This window comes from Charadrius vociferus, unplaced genomic scaffold (genome assembly GCF_000708025.1).
Source record: "Charadrius vociferus isolate BGI_N301 unplaced genomic scaffold, ASM70802v2 scaffold92, whole genome shotgun sequence".
Classification (NCBI taxonomy): Eukaryota; Metazoa; Chordata; class Aves; order Charadriiformes; family Charadriidae; genus Charadrius; species Charadrius vociferus.
This window is the reverse complement of record NW_009647874.1, coordinates 3,747,550-3,763,329: the sequence shown is the minus strand read 5'-3', so window position 1 is coordinate 3,763,329 and position 15,780 is coordinate 3,747,550. Positions and strand designations below refer to the sequence as shown.

General features: G+C 42.3%; 2 protein-coding genes across 2 annotated transcripts in view; one reads left to right on the top strand and one right to left on the bottom strand.

Moving 5' to 3' along the window:
• RPL31 (ribosomal protein L31) lies at positions 1-4,637 on the top strand. The gene is made up of 4 exons (XM_009883082.1): positions 1-112; positions 1,668-1,793; positions 3,908-4,020; positions 4,564-4,637. Exons 1-4 carry the CDS (start codon positions 6-8, stop codon positions 4,593-4,595), a joined length of 378 nt encoding a protein of 125 aa, XP_009881384.1. The 5' UTR covers positions 1-5; the 3' UTR covers positions 4,596-4,637.
• An 872-nt stretch (positions 4,638-5,509) lies between these two features.
• TBC1D8 (TBC1 domain family, member 8 (with GRAM domain)) overlaps positions 5,510-15,780 on the bottom strand; it is a gene marked incomplete at its 5' end in the record, with an annotated part of 36,813 nt that continues 26,542 nt past the window's right edge. The window contains 9 exons of the mRNA XM_009883120.1: positions 5,510-6,130; positions 7,441-7,541; positions 7,705-7,794; positions 9,420-9,485; positions 10,780-11,020; positions 12,381-12,449; positions 12,989-13,087; positions 13,386-13,515; positions 14,024-14,309. Of these exons, the coding sequence (XP_009881422.1) occupies positions 5,672-6,130; positions 7,441-7,541; positions 7,705-7,794; positions 9,420-9,485; positions 10,780-11,020; positions 12,381-12,449; positions 12,989-13,087; positions 13,386-13,515; positions 14,024-14,309 (1,541 nt within the window). The remainder of the gene's footprint in view (positions 6,131-7,440; positions 7,542-7,704; positions 7,795-9,419; positions 9,486-10,779; positions 11,021-12,380; positions 12,450-12,988; positions 13,088-13,385; positions 13,516-14,023; positions 14,310-15,780) is intronic.

Genomic DNA, 15,780 nt, shown 5'->3' with positions numbered 1-15,780 from the left:
CTCAGATGGCTCCTGCAAAGAAAGGTGGCGAGAAGAAGAAGGGACGCTCCGCCATCAATGAGGTGGTAACTAGGGAATATACCATCAACATTCACAAGCGGATTCATGGCGTGTAAGTTTTTGTTTTTATCAATGAAATTGGCCTTATGTAAGGTCGCGTTTGGACAATGATGCAGTAGGTTTTAAAAGGCAGAGAATAACAGTCATAACTGGTACCGATGCTAATGTGTGACATTTCAGTCCTTGTGCTACAGTTGTGTCCCAGGAAAGCACTTCTCTGCCTGTGCAGACCTGTACTTGGAGGTGGATTTCAGGAACAAGTGTGTTTCTTTTTTTTGTGGGTGTTTCTGGATGTAATTTGAAGGTAGATCTGTTTACCTCTGTGCACAGGTCATCATTGTTTCCCATGCGAAATTTAAAATTTAGACCACTGTAGAAAGTTTTAGAAATTAATTATTGTTGTAATCAAATTATTGGCTCCATGCTTATCACTAAATTGTGGTATGATTTGAGTTAATATTTGTTGTGTGTAAATGAGAGTAACTTTTTACCTGACAAAATGTTGAACCTCATACATCTGTGTAGTAGTAAAGTGCTTGAGAGGACTAGTTGAGACACTGTGTTTGCCTTGGATTCTCTCTGTATGTGTGTGGCTACAGTCAAGTGGCAGAAAACTGTATCTGAGTCAAAACAATTGGTGACATTGCTGAAGTTAGCTTAGAATAGGAGAGAAATGAGACAGTGGACTATTACAAAACTATGGATGAGGATGGGAGGCAGTGGTACCTTTAAATGGCACCAAGATGTTGCAGCCTTGCCTGTTGATAGTTTATAACAATTCAGTCTATCGATGATGATCCTGCTATCCTCTTTTCTTTTGGAGTTATCCTTTTTTCTCTTTAGGCATCAAGTGCTGGGGGTGAAATACTTTCTGTTTAATGCTTATCTCACTTGGAATCACTCACGCAGCCCTGATTTCTAGCACTAAATATCAACAGTGCAAATAATACTAAATATAATCCACTGTGGGACCTTACACCCTACTGACACTATAGTCACGTATCACAGTGTAAGTGTAATATCTCCAGCAAAACACTTGCATTGCAGCTGCAACTTTCATTGTAAATGCCTAATTATGCAGAATCTGTCCACAATAGGCATGAGACAAGCTATACTTGCAAAGAAACAGTTCTGATGGCGGTCCGGTCATGGTGACATGAAGAAGGTAACCATCAGATACTGTTTAGCAGAAGCTGTTATTCAGAATAGCATCAGTTGTGTTCTTCTGATGTTTATTTCAATACTGAACAAGTCCTGTCAAGTTTGTATTAACCATAGACTTTTCATTTAGAGTATCTGTGAAAGCTCTGATCTCTTCAGTAATAACTGCAGGAAGTTTTCACGTCAACATACTAGAAATAAGACTTAAGATGCAGGACATCTTGCAGTTGCAAAATTTCACTGAAATTATTCTACATAAGTATATGTAGTTTCTATTAGGCATGGACATTAAGGTTAGCAGCTACCTACCAGAGTAAAGGTCTGGTCATACTACAATGCAGCACAATTCTTTGGATTGTATGTTTAGAGAACGTTGAGTGCTGCAACGAGTGTCCTGTGCTTGCAGTTTCTTGAAGTTAAAGAAATTGCTCCTGTGTTTGTCCTAGGGGCTTCAAGAAACGAGCACCGCGTGCTCTCAAGGAAATCCGTAAATTTGCGATGAAGGAAATGGGTACTCCTGATGTTCGCATTGACACCAGATTGAACAAAGCAGTCTGGGCTAAAGGAATAAGGTATGTTTCTGCAACTTTCTTTATTGGGTGAGGAGGAACCTTGCAACTGTGTATGTGGAGGTGCAAGACTTGGAGGGGTAGAAAAATTTGTATATTTCTTGTAGTGTTTGCATTTTTTTTTTGCAAATGCTTCTTTTCTTACAATCTGCGTGCCCAACTAATCTTTCTGTCACCTCTACATTCTGGTCAGCTTCCTTAGTGTACTTGTAGCAAAGCTTCGTTAAACTCTGGAATTGAAAGAACTTAATTCTACCTTGGAAAAAATAAAGCAAAGGAAAGAATGAATGCGGGTTTGGGGAGGGGGGGTGGATTGGGATGTTGTAATACTGTAGTACCCCAATCCCTACTGCAGCAGACAGTTTTTAGAAACGTGGGTTTTTAGTGCTACCTACAGTCCCAGGCTAAGTACCTGGGATTTGTGTAATGTATCTGAGCAGAACTAGGTTTTGAAGCATGCTAAATTGATACATACTATGCAAAGACATAATAAGGTGTGTTTTAAATAGAGCCATTAATCTTGTCTTGAAGGTACAAGTAATTTTGGGGCCAAAAAATTACAACTTCTGTTAAATCGCCTGCAGAGAGGCAGATGATTTGGTGTTTGACATATGTGAAGATGCTTCAAAGGGACTCCTATGAGGAGTGGGATGTCTTAAACCATAATAAAAGGTTAACTGGTAGGGATTAATACTGTGAGTGATACACTGGATATGCACGAACCCTTTTTTTAAACCCTGTCTTCTAGGAATTAGATTCCTGAGTCTAGCCTATGACACATTTACAATCCTTTACCTGGAGTCGTGTGTTCAGGCCAGCCCTTCCTTCAAAACAGAAGTGGGAAGATGGGACCAAGTTACTGGGTGTTCTGGGCAGGGGTTCTGGGTCCTTCCTGTTGAGCTGTTCCAGGTCATAGGCAATGAAGAAGTAGCAATTGAGCCAGGTGACAGCGTAACTTCAGAGCTTAGCAGCGAGCTCCTAACCAGACTTCCTTGTATCAACTTGTAGAAGTGCATTCTGTGGAGCAGGGAGTCATCACATCTGTCTTTCCACCATGAGTTTAAACTGTATTTTTCACTATTTAGAATAGATAATGTATGCCAAGTAAAATATCTTCCTCTGGGAGGATCAGGAGAGGCTAAAATCACAATGTCAGCTAGTGTGATAGCGAATGATCTGAGTAGAGCAGTAAAAAATGCTTTTGACCTGTTTCATAAGGGAGTAAATCAAAGCAAGTTCCTATGTATTAATTACTGTATCCATCTGATTTAGTAAGTCTGCTCTGAGAACGTACAGCAAGGAGGAAGTTCTTTCTCATAGTCTATGGAGCAAAGCACTCTGAGCAGGAGTTTCCCAAAATCCTGAGTTCATTTGAGGGAAAATTTAGAAATGGTGTGGACAAATAGTTTTGTGCCTTCCCTCAGCAGCATGTTTTGGGCAGTATTAGGGGAGGACCATAAGCTGTGACTTGCCCATTAAGAACAAAATCATCTAAGTGATTTAATTTTGTTTCTGTGGGCTTTGTGAGGAAGAAATATTGATCGATTGTATGCCCATAAGCAAGATCTTGGTTCAGTTTTAATGCTCGCTAGAATTTCCATGACTTCTGGCAGAATGGGTAGTACTCCGGCTCTTGACAGGCTTTCAGAACTGGTTGGTCCGTCGTTTTCCCCCCCATTTTCTATGTGAGTAAGAAATGCTGTTTACTAACAGCTGCTTGCAGATCATATTCATGCTGTCCTTCACGATCATCTTCAGAACTTATTTCCTGGCTCAGTAGTAGACTGATGGTGCACGTCTGACTTCAAGCTCCCACTGGATTATGTATTCATCTTACTCAAGCCTCATTTAACTCTTACTTCCTCACTTCAATGAAAAACAAAATAGCCTCTCTAAGCCAAACAGTACAATCTCTAAGGTACACAATTTTGCTCGTTAGGATGCTGAGATAGAAACAGAATTGGCTTATCATGTCTTTGCACAAATATGCAAAGCTTAAGAATTTGCAGAGGGGGGGAGTAGTAACCATGGAGCAAAGATCTTTTATTTACTTTTCTGTGAATTACCAGGTTTCAGTACATATTTTATTGAAAATTAATTTGTCATCTTCATTTTAGGAATGTTCCTTACCGTATCCGTGTGCGTTTGTCCAGAAAGCGCAATGAGGATGAAGATTCACCAAACAAGTTATACACACTGGTTACCTACGTACCAGTCACAACATTCAAAGGTACGGTTGCATGCCATCTCTCTTCCTCCACGCCATGTTTTTCCTGAACAAGTAGCAAAGTGGGACAGCTCCTCCTGCAATGCAAAATTCAAATTAAAAACATGCTGAAGGGGTCAAACTGTTGGCTTAAACTAGCTCTGCTGTAGAGAACAGGGCTGCTAGCTTGCCTGATCAGCACTGAAGAGTAAATACAGAATTTAGTGAGATAATCATGTCAATTTTGAGACAGTAAAAAAAAACTGGCCGTAGTCATTGAAGGTTTGTTTCCTATATACCGTATATCCTGTGATGTGAAAAACTCGAGCAGGTCGAGCCTTTTCTGCTTTTCATCTGAGAAGTATCCTAAGTATCCTATTTGCAGAAATGATTTAACATGAAGTTTCTGTTTTAACATTTGGTGAAATACTTGCCTATAGTTTGGTCTTCCAGCAGCAGATCAGCAAACTAGCTTTGAAACTGTAGGTGCACTTTCTTGTGAAGACTTGCTTATCATAAAGGGAATTGTCCTAGTAATAGATGGTGATACAATTTCTTGTTTTGCAGGTCTACAGACAGTCAATGTGGATGAAAATTAAACTGATTTTCATTACAATAAAGGATAAAAAGAAAGTTTACTCCTAAGTTGGTTTTTTTTTATTGTCCAGTCTCTTCAAGCTGTCATCCATGAAGCACTGAGTTGAACAGGTTACAAGCTTTTAAAGCGTCTTTCTTTCTTTCGGCTTGTACACAATGGTGTAATTTTCTTAATTGAAGATACTGTAGAGTTCTGCTAGACGTAAATGGAATAGGGAGATGCAAACGTTCCTATGTGGGTGGCAAAGTCCTAGTGGTTTGTTCCTATGGGAATAAGGAGCCTTTGCACAGGTATTTCACGTTAAGGCCAAGTTTGTTTAAAAAAAAAAAAAAAAAACCAACCAAAACTTAGATCATACTTCATATATATGGTTTTTTGTGGATAAAGTAAACTCTGTATTTGGTCCCCTGTTGGTCTAGACAGAATCAGTACCCTTCTCCCAAGCAGGTCTGTGTACTACACTGAAACGTTGGGGTTCTGACCGGTGAATTAATTGTGAGCATGCTAGATCAGGGAATTTGTTTAATGAAGTAGAGACAATAAATAGTGTCAATGCAAGTCTAGTACAAAAAGGGTTTATTGAAAAGTGCATGATTTCACAGACCAACATCAGAAGCACAGTCCATGTACACTTAACATTTCAGCAAGACATACAAATTGGAATACAATCAAATATATTAAAATAGTTTCAATTACCAGCATTGAAACAGTTTTCGGTATTAGTGCAAAAAAGGCAACCCAAACAAACTGCGGACAGTAGCTGAGAAGTGTTTTCTCCCGTTTAAAAAAAAAAAAAAAAAAAGGACCACTGGAGCCAGTCTCTGCTCTCCCTGTGCGGAAGAGAGCTTCAGTGTCTTCACACTGTAGACAGATGTTTCCTTTTACATTCAAACCAAGAAGATAATTAATAAATCAATGGCACAAAACAAACCTACACACCATTTAGCTTTTAAAGCTCTTAAACTGAAAACCACAGACCAACAAATTGTTTATCAAAAGTCCACTGCTAACTGAAAGCCTTTTACAGTATGTGCTTTGGCATAATTTCAGTGCATTTTATTTTTGACAGCTTTGCTACTACTGTGTGTTTAGTTTTGTATGTTCGCCCCGTGACTGGCAGCTCGTTCCATTCATTTTGAGACTATACTGATTGAGCTTTGCATTCTCAAGTTTTGGCTTCAGTTCTAAGGGTTTTTCAAAGAAATTAACTAATGATTGTTCAGTCAGGAGGGATGCTAAAATATGTTCAAAAGAGACAGTCCAGTCCCCTTCAGTCACAGGTGAAGGTTGAGAGTCTTTGTGAGGGGCCTTCACAGTGTCAGTAAAAACAGCATCCTGGTCTGAAGCGGAGGCCTCGGGCTGCAAGTCCTCAGTGAACTCGTCTGATCCGCTCCCCAGGCTGATGCTTCTTTGTCCTACTTCTCCAATCTGAAGTAACAGTGTGGTCACAGTGGCAATGGCTTGATACAAATCATTCTCCTCCGCATCTTCGTGAAACATGCTGTACAAGGTTTTGCAGAACTGAATGAATTCCCTCTGTAAAGCATGAAAAGCCACAAATCAAACTACTGCCCAGCAACGCTATGGGTAACTAGGAGTCGGGCAAGGGCATGGTACTGCGAAGGAAGGCAGACTGCTGTCTACAGACTTGCTCTTTTAAAACCTCTGCTTTTAAAAAAAAAAAGCTAGCAAAGGGATTTCAACCCCCTGCTGATGCTAGGAAACCTTGGTGCTGCAAATCAAAAAGGGAACAGAGCAGAAAATTATTTTGCTGCCTTGATGAAGGAGATGAGGACCTGTCAGCTGACCAAAGGGCAAGATACAAAGCAAGGGACACAGCCTGTTACTGGTGGCTGTTACACAGCACGAATTACAACCAAAGTAGCCATCCACAGGCCTGCAGGCAACTCCCCTTCTGCTGTTTCTCTCCATCTTTCCTCAGCTCTTTTTCTCATAATAATAACATTCCGACATCTTCCCTGCCCAAACACTTTCCTCCCTTCCTTATCTCAATCGCCCATTGCAGATGATTATCGGGCTATGAGAGGATGTTTCCGTATCCTGTCATGAAATTTGTGAGGCCTCAAATTTTCATACAGTCATAGGATGGCTAACTCAAGAAATTCAATCAAGTAATGCCTTTGCGAGAGATTATATGGTTCTGGTGAGCTGAAAGGTTACCTACGCGCCACCCATTTATTTAACACCACCTATTTAACACCACCAGCACAGAAGGTATTCTGGGTGTAGTCTCATCTTTCTTTGCATGTGCGTACATTGTTTTACTAATATGGGACCATTTTTCCCTCATGCCAACAACATACACAAAGCCGTACTGGCATTAGGGTGGTAAGATGGTAAGATGACGAGAGCCTTCAACTGTCTTACTTCATGCACTTCTAGACGGCATTTGGCTATGATGGGTCAAGTCCCAGTTGGTGACAGGCTAAGAAAGGAGTTACTGGTTTGGTGGAGGGGACCTGAGGGAAGACAGAACAGCAAAATGCGTTCTCTGGGATTCTTTGGGCTTCAGAGGAAAGCTTTTTCCAGCCTGCATGAGCCTATTTTCCAGCCTGTTGCGCTGCAGGTAAGGGCAAGTCTGAAATTCTTTCTATTCACCAGCCAGCCTGAGGCAAGGAAGCTGCTAGAAAGGTGGCTGAGGGTTTCTAACATGACAACTGCTCCCTGGATCAGAGTAGCCCAATCCTCGATGCCTGAAGGACTGAATCTAAGCTCAGGCTGAAGTTACGCTTTCTGAGAAAGAGCTGAACTGTTGTATTTAGTCATTTCATTTTTGAGTACTCTCCACTTCTTTAAAAACAGACTACAGCCCCTAGTATACATACCTGGCTCATTTTTGGCAATTCTTTTTCAGTTTTAGTATCCTTTTCTTTGGCTAGATCCTTCAGCATCTGCTTCAACTGCTTTTGGTAATCTACTGCGTCACCTTTTGCAGAGCAGACACAAAAAGGAGAGTTAGTTTTCAAGTCACTGGAGTATCCAGACATTTCCAAATAAAACCCAGAGAGGGGAGATAATGGAGTAGGAATAATAAATGGGAAGTTGCTTATCTCATACGCACATGCATTAGAGAACCATTTCGGACATACCATTCGATTTTCCAATAACTAGTGGTCTCGAAGTTGACAGTAAAGGATTCTTTAATGGTGACTGGCTGTCTCGTTCATCTTCTGTGAGAGCTATCAAAAAAATGTAAAAAAATCACAGAATCACTGAATGGTCAGGATTGGAAGGGACCTCTGGAGATCATCTATTCCAACCCCCCTGCCCGAGCAGGGTCACCTACAGCAGGTTGCACAGGACAGCGTCCAGGCGGGTTTTGAATGTCTCCAGAGTGGAAGACTCCACAACCTCTCTGGGCAGCCTGTGCCAGTGCTCTGCCACCCTCAAAGTAAGGAAGTTCCTCCTCATGTTAAGATGGAACTTACTATGTTCCACTTTGTGCCCGTTACCTCTTGTCCTGTCACTGGGCACCACTGAAAAAAGACTGTTCCCATCTACCTGGCACCCTCCCTTTAAGTATTTATAAGTATTGATAAGATCCCTCCTCAGTCTTCTTTTCTCTAGACTAAAAAGACCCAAGTCCCTCAGTCTTTCCTAAGAGAGATGTTCTAATCCCCTAATCATCTTCATAGCCATTTGCTGGACCCTCTCCAGCAGTTCCCTGTCCTTCTTGAACTGGGGAGCCCAGAACTGGACACAATACTCCAGATGCGGCCTCACCAGGGCAGAGTAGAGGGGGAGGATGACCTCCCTCGACCTGCTGGCCACACTCTTCTTGATGCACCCCAGGATGCCATTCGCCTTCTTGGCCACCAGGGCACATTGCTGGTTCATGGTCATCCTGTTGTCCACCAGGACTCCCAGGTCCCTTTTCACAGAGCTGCTCTCCAGGAGATCAGCCCCCACCCTGTCCTGATGCATGGGGGAGGAATAACCTCCCCAGATGCAGTACCCTACACTTACCCTTGTTGAATTTCATAAGGTTTCTCTCTGCCCAACTCTCCAGCCTGTCCAGGTCATGCTGTATGGTGGCACAGCCTTCCGGTGTGTCAGCCACTCCTCCCTGTTTTGTGTCATCAGCAAACTTGCTGATGGTACACTCTATCCCTTCATCCAGGTCATTGATGAATATACTGAACAGGACTGGACCCAGTACTGACCCCTGAGGGACACCACTTGTTACTGACCTCCAATGTAATTAATAAATTAATAATTAATCCTTCCAATGCAGCATAATGGTTATTTATGCTTTTAAAATTTACATATTTGAAGAAAGCAAAATAATTGGGCAAAGATGTTTTTAAACAGTACTTCATTAAATCATACTGTAAAATTATGTTAATGGCAGTAAGACTGGTGCTGCAGTGAGAGAGTCGGAAGTTTGCCAGGAATGGCACATTTAATTAAAAACTCTACACAGAGAAACTACCACAGAATTTTGTCACCTAATCAAAACTGGATCAAGATACGATAAGGAGATTTCTACTGTACGTGGAGTACCAGCCACCCAAAATGTTATTCCAGTTCAATATTTTGTCTAGCAGTAACCAAATGATTGGCTGCAAAAGATCTCTGAATGCAGCAGATGTGAGCCTTAACACCATATATCTGTAATTTGCACCCAAAAAGGTTTTTGACTGGAGTAAATTTTCAAAAGTGAGCGTAACTACAAATGCAAATGCTATATGCTTCCAGCTGAAGGAAGCAAGATTGGGTTCTTCGTTAAGCAGCTTTTTCCCAAAAGCTTTATGCAAGAGTTTCAAGGGAAACTGAGGTATTCATTCCCTTTTAAATTTCTTACCAGGTGGGATATGCAGCTTATACAGTAACTTTATCTTTTCATTCATTTCTCCGTTATACATAACATCTGCAAGAAAAAAAAAAAAAAAAAGAAGAACATGAAGGAAGTGGACCAGATCATTTACTTCCACAGTTTAAAATAAATTAGGCATCTCTCTGTGCACAGAAGATGTTTACATGGAGAGTACACAAAAACATATGGCCAGTATATTGTATCGAAATATTTTAAGTTGTGCCTGTCAACGAGGAACAGCAGGTGAGAGCCATCTGATTTGGGCTTTGTTCTTGTAAAATAGACTGGGAGTACCTAACCCTACGGAGCCTCAGCATCGTTTCAAAATATCAGGGAGAATGGCAGGGAATCTAGCAAAGGCTGCGTGCTGCCACAGATTAACAGGAATTTGAGAGGGCAGAAACAGAAAACTCCCTCTGGAGCCGTCATATTCATAATATTTCTCCCCTTCAGCACTTACTGCTGTTCTGTAGAATAATCCCAACGGAGATGACTACTTCGCATATCATATAATTCGTATTTTCAATGACCAGCAGAATTGAGATTCTGAACTTTCAAATGTACTGAAATAATGTGAAGAATTTTTTTTTTTTAATTGTATCCCTCTAAGAATCATATAACAACTTAAAACAGAGTGGCTTGGTTCACATAAAAAAATTCCTAGAAAGGTGAAGTGGCAAGAATACAGATTTACTGGTTTTGACTGAAGCTTTGAATGTTGATTCTTTTTTTTCACGGGGGGTCAGGCAACAGTTGAGAGGCGGCACTTTCTTTTTCAGCCAGATTTGGGAACAGGCAGCCTCATCTCAGTAGAACAGCTGGTGGCCTCAAGACCAGCCCTAGCGCAGCGTTCAGTCCCTGCTGGCCAAAATTATTTTTTTTTGTTCTGCTTATTGTCAACATATAAGGCACGCAGCAGTCGGTTGTGTAAGATTTAAGTCTTCAAGAAACAGTTACAAAGAGGTATACTGAGACTTCAAAGGTATACTGAGGGCCACAACCTGGCAGAGAGGATTTCCTAGCCTTCCGTCCAAACCCAAGTATAATCTGAATTCATAAAATATTTTCAACAAGATTACTCCTGGCTGAAAAATCAAATATTTTAATACAGTACTCAATCATGTCCCTAGGCTGTCTTTCAAATCTAATCGACTTCAGGTGATTTGAACACAAAAAAAAAAAAAAGAAAAAAATTAGTAAAGGTCACTGGTTAGGCTAATCACAAGCTCAAGAAAACCATGTGCCCGCATCCTCCCCTGCCAGTTGCGTGGCATTTTAGCATCCGTGTCCTGCCCCTGTGCCACCCCCTCCCTTGCCCACCTTCCACCCCTCCCCGGGGAGCCGATACCTAAGCAGCTGGCGAGCCCCTTGAATTCAACCAGTCGGTCCATGTTCTCATCCAGGAGCCGGAAGGTCCTTTGGGCCAGGACGTCGGTGTGCTCCCCGCAGGTCCAGGGCGAGACCAGCCTGTACAGGTTGGTGAACTGCTGGGCATCGATGCGGTACTGCTCGGCGTACGGCCTGCTGGGGTCGTGTCGCTCGACGACCGGGCTCGTCGTGTCCCAGTAACACCTTATTAAATGTTCCCTCTAGGAGAAATCAGAGGCGGGAGAGGGGGGGGTTGCAGCGTGCGGTAACAGAGAGAGAGCACAATTGGCAGAAAAAGGCATTCACATCAAAGTGTGCTGGAAATGCTGAGAATTCTCTGTGTGTGAGGTGTTATAGGGATACCAAGACCATCCTTGTGAAAAAAAGCAAAGTATGACTCTTTAATTAGAGCAGCCAAGTGCTCTCATGATTTCCAATGGATAATTAATAAAGTTGCCGTGAGACTGGGCAGATTCTTGGAAGAAATTCACTGCAGGCTGCTGAAATTCTATTAGCCACATCTGGCCCGGGATGTCTAACCAGCCGAAGGTCCAGACGGTCGGAGAAAATCCAAGGTAAGCATTATACAGACTTGACCTGCTCATTTATTCTCTCTCAGACTTCTCCATTTGGATACCATCCCTATTAGTCTTCCCTTAGGGACAGGCCGATGCGGAACGAAGAGTCCTAACAAAACAAGGTGTCCCAGGGGAGCCAACAAAAAAAGGAACCACCACCAAGAAACGAAATGAGGAAAGGGGAGGAGTGCAAGCCAGCCAAAGCTCAAAAACAGGGCAGCACAGAGCGGGAGGGAAGCGCTGGCGAGCAAGCCCCAGCAGCATCATCTTACAACCACTAATGGAAGGGGGATACAGCTGCTCTTAGCCACAAAGCTACATATCACACCCCCCCCGGCCATATTCTCAGTACCTGGTATTTATAGCTATGAACAATACACAAAAGAAATGGTCCATTAAGGGCGATAATTACATGCTTGGACCTCTAAATCAAGTATAGTTGCGTAAGACTAGATGTCCCTGCCTCCAAATAACTTTTATAACAGTTCTATCAAACATCAGCTTGACAGAAAGGAACTGAGGTAGAAACTGCTTTTAATTAAAAAAAAAAAAAAAAAAAAACTATTAGAAATTTGGGAACAAATAGCAAGGACACAAGTTCATGGGGATTTTCTCCCCTATGGAAAACAGAGCCTGCCTTTAAAGAGCATTAAGAGAGCAGGACTTAAAAGTACTGCAGAGCTCCCAGTGAGCAAAGCTACGTATTATTTAATTTATTCTGTGTGTGAAAGTTACCAGAACCTAATTTATCATGGACTATTTCCAAGCAGCAAGTTAGAAAGGAAGCTCTGAAGCAATTCTCCTTTGAAGGACCAGTACATTACTATTCATCTTTAACAACTGGGCGACCACAGAAAGGACAAAACGGCAAGGTCCCATCAGGCAGATGGCAGGTGTCCCAGGCAGAGGACACGAGGTCTGAGGTAGCTCTGCTAGGTGACAGCTGGAAGTTATGCCCAGAAGCCTCAAATAGGTGCATCCCCTACTTTACAGGTAGACCAACCTTGAACAAGTCATACAATTCCTCTAAATCTTCAGGAAGGATCGAAACATCTGGGATGACAACTCGGAGCTTGAAAAGAAAGAAGAAACATATTAGTGTCAATCTTCTCTCCTGTCACCACTGACACGGGCAGGCCCAGGAGCCTCGCAGGGGCTGTATTTATGTGGTACAGCTGAAAACCACAGTATCGAAAAAACTTTGCAATTTTTCCCCCTTCTTTAGGTTCACAGCTGGACAGATCCGTGAAAAGAGAAATCCCTCAAGGGCGATTAGAAACAAAGAGGGGAAGTCCCTGAGCTACAGGTCACAGGAGGCCGGGGAAGCATCGCCATCATGCTCGCTCTCTTCTTACACTCTTCCCCAGGCCGTGGTCAGCGACAAGGTGCCGGGCTCGGCGCTCCTGCAGTTGTCCTGAATGGTAAAGCCACCCTAGAAATTAATGCACGCAGCTGCAAAAGAAAAACCAAACCCACAGGCATCCCAGGAAAGAGCCGTTTCCAGAGTCAGTAATGATCCTTCCTTCTTCTGAGATCTGGTGGTGCTGGCTGACGGTGCTGGGCGAAAGGGGAGATGTTAAGCTACCTCAGTCGAAACAATATTCTACTCACCACGTTTTGCTTGGTTGTGTCTTCGTGGCTTTGCAGGACACGGATTCGGTGTTTGTAGCGCATGTGCTCTATCTGCGCCACAGAGTGGTCTCCAAACTTCTACATGGGAGGAACAGAAATTTATTATTTTTATGGTATTTTACAATATTTGTGTTTCTCATTTACTGGAAATACAACTTTCAAAGTGTTGTGAGCCCTTGAAGAAAAAGCACACTTAGTCTCTAATTGATCTGTCAGTGCAGGTATTTATACTACACCTAGAAGCGTCCACTTGAGCACTTATTCAAGGAATCTGTAAAGGTATGTATTAACTTTCAACACATCCATGTTAAATTGAACCTTTTTCTTTTTAAAAATTGTAACTTAACTGACCAGCAGACACAGGGCAGTATCTTACCTCATAGGAGTCATGAATCAGGTTAGCTATTTCAGTCACTGGAGAAGCTTCCTGGTCATCGCTGAAGAACGCATGGTGATTACCAATAGGTGGCAGAGGGCTTTCCTCATTTTTGACATGCTCTAAAAACCTGAAAGGAAGAAATACAAGCAAGACAGATTACTTCGCACTGTGCTCTTCTCAAGATAAATAAGCAAACAAGTCTTATGGCTCAGAAATAAATTGGGTTTTGGGCTGCTAGGCTTTTCAAAAATGCCTTCGTGATTACTCATCCGAGGAATGGCAAGCCAGCCAAATGACTAAATGCTGCCCAAGGAAGAAAACTTCTGTCTCCTTGAAGTCTGGAGCAGGAAGCCCGTCACTCTAGGGAAGGCACAAAGAGCAGCAGTAAATATCACCCATTGACGCAGTCGATGCACGTCTTGGCGCAGCCAGGAAATTTCCCAGGACATCTACTTGTCCGACGTACAAAGCCCATTGTTTAAGGCAGACGCTGCGAAAGCAGCAGCAGCAGCAAGGTAACACGGAGGGTCCCACGGGTGCCTACAGAGCCCCGTCGTTATCACAGTGGCACCCAAATGCCTTTGTTTTAGGGCAGAACGGTCCACTGCGGAAGGAGCACTCCTGCGTGGCCATACCTGCTCAGGATCATCAGGGCCTGCCCATCGTCCTTGCTGTTACACAGATCCACGGCGTTGGCTTCCAGTATGGCCAAGCCCAGCTGGAAAATGGCTTTGATCCCATCATAGAAGAAGCAGTCCACAACATTCACAGCACTTTCCAGGGGCATGATGCTAAGGAAAAGGGTAAGGAACCACGAAAGAGAGATGGAAGCCAAGGCTGTCAGATCCTTCATATGTTCAGCCAGCTCTGGAAGTTGCTCTTTTATAAGCTCTTCGAACACCGACTGGTCTACCTGAGCACCTGCAAGTCATAAAGGAACAGTATTAGCCAGGACTGACAGGGGAAACAATATTCTTTAAAGCTAATGATCGCTGTCAACTATCAACTGCAAGACTTTCTTAAAATTTAAACTGACAAGATACGCGCACATCTACAATGAAAAATCCCATTATCGTCCTGCTGCGATCTCAGCCCCAACCCTCGTGTTCAAAATCCTTACTGTACAACTTTCTGCAGAAAGATCGTGTCAATTCTGCTGAGGGCCTTTAAGGTGCAATCAAATAGTAATAGCAGCAGCTGTTGTTTTTGGCTAAAAGAGCACATAACATTTAAGTGCAAGCGAAAGCATTCTTAAAGCATTTTACTGTTCGAGTTGGGATCTATGCAATGAAAATAAGACAGTGCACGTTCTTCTCCAGTGTATGTACTCAAGCAAGTGAGCAGTACAGCTTTCATTCTAGGTGAGAAAATATAACATGGAAATCCAGATAAGGCTACACACACTAAGCAGGAAGAAAAATACTTACACATAAATATATGTGCAAATATAAATATATACTTACATGCATTTATATATATATTTTAAGAACAGAAGATTTCTGCAATGCCCAGATACAAGCTTTCCTAGCTTTCCCAACCAGTCTTTCCAAAAGCAGCAGATCTGGGCTCTGTTTCAGCTAGTAGGCTCAGTCCTGCTTTGTCAGCAGCTGTTATAGAATCAATATAGTTTCGTATCGTTGAAACAGCCTGTGTCTACAAACCAGATTTGCCACATCAGGAGCTTTAACCAAAGATGCTGGAAGTTAAAAATGTTCCTGAACAAAAAATGCAGTTAGCTTTTCAATTATTTTATCTTTCCTTTCAAGGTATTTCATGTAGTCATTCTTTCACAGTCCATATTCTGCTAATATTCAGAGACAACTTTAATTGCTATGAAATTCCTGAGATATATATCCCCTTAGCACTCAAAACTTCTATCGTCCAAAATCAGAATATAACCTGGACAATTTGTGGCAGATCCCCAGCATCTTTTGGCTCTGAATCCAAATCATAAAAGAATAGATAGGACATTTCTCTGTCTTTAGAAGTTTTCGCATCAAGCCACAAAAAGCTTCTGCTGGTGGCTGAACAAACATTCCAGCACCACAAATCAAAAATAAGGTGCCCAGGGACATGCAAAAAGCTTTTGAGAAACACATCAAGCATGGTGCCTTCCTTTGAAGAGACAGCTTTCTCACATCAGATGGTCATAAATAAGAAGGGTAAAGAAAACAGAGGAGAAAACGGGCTGGGGTTACTCAGCAGAGGGCAGGGGGTTGTTTGTTTTTGAACAAGCTTAGTATAATAGTCATAGTTAACATAGACCAAAAAAATAGAGTTGGTTTTAGGGGTATTTGAAGGAAGCCAGAGACAGATAGGGAGACATGTATAAAAAGATCATTCCAGGCTCAGAGGCAGCACAGGAGAGACTGGGAAAAGCAGAGGTCTAAAA